This window comes from Chaetura pelagica, unplaced genomic scaffold (genome assembly GCF_000747805.2).
Source record: "Chaetura pelagica isolate M959 unplaced genomic scaffold, ChaPel_1.0 scaffold387, whole genome shotgun sequence".
Taxonomy (NCBI): Eukaryota; Metazoa; Chordata; class Aves; order Apodiformes; family Apodidae; genus Chaetura; species Chaetura pelagica.
In genome coordinates, this window is record NW_009954101.1 from 238,469 (window position 1) to 242,507 (window position 4,039).

Consider the following 4,039-nt stretch of genomic DNA (forward strand, 5'->3'; position numbering starts at 1 on the left):
GGCGGGCCGCGCTGAAGCCCCGTTGCACGGCGGCCTCCACGGTTGGGTGCAAAGATGTTGCCAGGGGGTTTTGGAGGGAGGCCCCCAGGAGCTGGGTCAGGTTGTCTCCATCCAGCCGGAAGAGGACCAGAAGGGGCACGGCAAGAGCCTCTGCCACCTCCGCCACAGAACGCCGGTTCCGAATGGACAATTCCAGCTCCTGAAGGCTCCAGGGCATAAGGGTCTGCAGGAGAGCTGGGCGTTCCTGGAAAAGAGCTGCCCAGGTGTGGGGCTGCAGGCCGCCTGGAGGAGCCCTGGGCCCCAGCCCTGCAGTCTGTTGTCCTGTTGCTGAAGGACTGTGGGCAGCTGGACGGCCAGGAACTCCTCCTGCTCTGTGGTTGGCAACTGATGGAGCTGCCGGTGACAAAATGGCACAATCCTCAAAGTTGTCATCTGCCCACACCGGGTGCAAGATGGATCTCACCCCTCTGGCAGAGGGGGCACTCGGGCTTGCTGCGGGCCCACCGCAGGATGCAAGGATAGCAGAACTGGTGGAGGCACGGCAGCACGTAGCTGGCCTCCTCCCATCTGTCCAGACATATTGGACAACGGCTGTCCAGCTCTGTGGCCATGCTCTCCTCAGGTGTGGGGAGGCTGGGGATGTTGAGCTGTTGAGCTGCTCCCTCCCAACAGCTCTGCAGCAGCCGGTGTCACTCTGCAAAAGGAGGAGAGGCCCTGGTCATGGAGTGGCCCAGGGAGGAAGACAAGAAATGCCCAGGTCCCTCCCAGCTGCCCAGGGTGAGGTTTCCCTGCCAGCTCACCTCTGCTGCTGCGAGTGTGCCCCTGGGTGCCCCAGCGCCCTGCAGCTGGGAGGGCCAGGGGAAATCCTTTAATGGCTCTGGTGTCGAGGGCCAAGAGCTCCCAAGAAGAGCTCGAGGGCAAAGAGCTCCCAAGAACAGCTCGAGGGCCAAGAGCTCCCAAGAAGAGCTCGAGGGTGAAGAGCTCCCAAGGAACAGCTCGGGGCAAAGAGCTCCCAAGAACAGCTCCACAGGCGCAAGACCAAGGGCGCTGGCCGCTCCAGCCTCACCAACAGCTCGGCTGAGTGCCGGTAACTGGACTCCCAGCTGATTGGGCAGCATGAGCACCTGTCGCTTGGGGCTTCACCAATCACCTCTCAGGGTTTCACCACAGCCAGTCCTCCCCCTCGCTCCTTGCCCAAATAACCCGCAGCCCCGCGTGCAGCCCAGAAGGTGCCGGGGCACCTCTCAGCACACCCTGCTGCCTCTGGGGAAGGCGTCGAGGGGATGGGGACGGGCTCTTCCCAGCACTGCCTGGTGGGAGGGGTGGGTGGCCCAGAGAGATAGTGGGATCCCTGAGTCCAAAGGCCAGGCTTCAAGACCTGAGTGGCCACGACCCAGAGCACCCAGGTCTGTGTTCATTGCTGACCCTGCCCTGAGCCAGTGGTTGGACAAGACCTCCTCAGTCCCCTTCTAGTAGAAGCAGTTCTGTGGTTTGGTGACTGGTAGGACCAGGTGTGAAGAGGAACATCTGAGCAAGAAAACCTCAGGACAGGCAGAAAAGGGCTGTGAGAGGGGCAGGTGTTGATGGCACTTACGCTAGCTATTCATCACCATCACATCTACGTGCTCCTTCTCAGAACACCGAGCAGGGACCATCTAGGAGCTAAAAAGTGACCTGTGAAGGTCGCGTCTCTTGTCCCCTGTCTCTTGTCCCCTGTAATCCTGTCCAGGCCAGCGGGAGCTGCAGATTTAGTGGCTGGCAGAGAGAGGGATATGACAGCATGCAGGTGAATGAGTGAAATCAATTTGCATTTGACATAGAAACCTCCCTCCCCTCCTTGCTCTGATCTTTGCGACATTCTTCAGGTTTCTTGCAACAGAGTTTTTGAGCTGTTCGCTATGAAAAAATTAGGCACTGCAAATCTCAGCACTTGTTTCTTTTTTGTTTTAATTGTCTAACATGTTTTAAAGAAAACAAAAAAGCAAAACGAAGAATGGTTGCAACTGTATCTTGGCAGTTATATTTCAGTGGCTGTAAGAGATTTCAGTCAAAGTCCCACACACCTGATGGATGTTCACATAGCAGTTAGCATGATGGAAAATTACTACCAGAAAGGATCTTCCAAACCTGGCAATATTCGAAGCAATAATAAGAATTCAGCCAAAAATAATTTGGAAAAGCCAAAATTTGTCAGTGGCTTTCACCCTCACTCCAAGGTCCATCTGCCTCCAGATTTAGCTTAGTGTGAAGCTCTCAATATAGTCGTGCTTCCTTTCCTTTGTCTCTTCTCAGTCACGATAGCTTAACTGAGGCAAGCACCTCTCCTGCATGGCTGGGCTTTCTTGTCAAGTAAGGATAAACAGCCTTGTGAGGGGGGCAGAAGGAAGGGGTTGTTGACTTCTTTCCAAACGTTGAACAAATCCATGCCCTATTGAAGCCAAAACAATAATGCAAATCCTGCAATTCCTCTTTGAAACAAAACTGGTTGGGAAGGAAAATATGCTGTGTGATAAACCTATTTGCACAGACAGTAACAGGATTGGCTTATTATTCCCTTCATCTCAGGGACTCTGCAGCAGAGCAGCAGCCCTGAAGGTTTCATCCCAGCCCGGGTTGTTCTGATGGATTTCAGTGTGGACCTGCTCTTGCCCCTGGGGACCCTCGGTGTGCTGCCCATGGACCATCAAGTCCAGGTCATGCATGATGGGGCTGGTTGGAGGCAGAATGTCCAGATCCCCAAATGTGGGCAAGTCTGCATTCAGGTTGGTGTTGAAGATGGCCTCCCAGTCCCAGATACCTTTCAAGGATCCCAGCTCCTTTTGCTCTTCCAGGGTCAGCAAGGCTGAGCTGGAAAGCCGAGCCACCTTGGCCGGTGGGGTGGGTGAGAGCTGCTGGTGCTTCTGCCCTGCTTGGCCCTCAGCTGGATCCCAGCTCTGGCTGCTGGTGGTTTCTGCCAACTCCTCCTGCAGCTGCTGCGACTCTCTGCTGACCCTGAGGATGTTAGAGGGGGGGCAAACTTAAGCGGCTGGGCTGGCATCACACCCTGGTTCTTGCTGGGCTGTTTTTGTGAAGGCCGGGTGGGTCTGCCCTGGGGACCTCCTCCGCTTTCTGAAGCCACCCTTCTTGAGCTGGTAGGTGCACAGGGAATCCATCTTCCAAACCCCTCCTTTCCCAGGCTCATCCTTCTCCCGGGGCACCCTGATGAAGCACTTGTGGGAGAAGAGGTTGTGCTGGATGGAATTCTAGACACAAAAGAGAAACAAAACCAGTGTTGAATCCATGTCTGCTGACACAGCACTGACCTGCATGTGGATGCTGGGGGAAAGGCCCCTTTTCAGCAAGGACCTTTGGGGAAAAAAAAGCAGAATGGCAATATCAAGCCTGGAGCCAGGCTCTTTCAGTAATTGCCAGTGACAGGACGAGCGGCAATGAACACAAGATGGAACACAGGAAGTTCTATTGAAAGATAAGAAAAAACGTTTTGACTAAGAGGATGACAAAGCACTGGAACAGGCTGCACAGGGAGGCTGTGAAGTCCTGTTCTCTGGAGATGTTCAAAACCTGCCTAGATGCAGTCATGCCTGTGCCTGTTGTTTGTGTTGAGTGGAAAATATCTGGCCAAAAAATAGACACCATCTCTCCCTGCATCCAGGCTGAATAAAGGTAAGAAAGACAAGAAAGAAAGACAAGAAAGACATGAAGGAAGGAAGGAAGGAAGCAAGCAAGCAAGCAAGCAAGCAAGCAAAAGAGAGTAAGAGAGAGTAAAAGGGAGAGAGAAAGAGAGAGAAAGAGTGCAAGAAAGAAAACATAAAAGAAAGAAAGAGGGTGTCCTAATGTCCCACCTGCCATGTGGGATTGGCGAGTCGGAAATAACAGAAGTTGTCTGTTGTCCATCTGTAGATGGCCCAGAGGGTGACCTGGGGCTCCCCACTGGCTTCCATGTCCATACAGATGAGGCTGGCGTAGACGGGCAGCTTGATGTGCGTGGTGCTCTTGCAGTCCAGGTCCTCTGGCAGCTGCGGGCATGGGGCCAGGGCGT

The 4,039-nt window shown here is 54.2% G+C and overlaps 1 protein-coding gene across 1 annotated transcript in view; it reads right to left on the reverse strand.

The window, feature by feature from the left end:
* Positions 1-2,561: 2,561 nt before the first annotated feature.
* The window catches only part of LOC104392917 (forkhead box protein J1-like), a 3,522-nt gene continuing 2,044 nt past the window's right edge, over positions 2,562-4,039 (reverse strand). Inside the window, 2 exon segments of the mRNA XM_010002355.1 lie at positions 2,562-3,242; positions 3,843-4,016. Of these exon segments, the coding sequence (XP_010000657.1) occupies positions 2,562-3,242; positions 3,843-4,016 (855 nt within the window).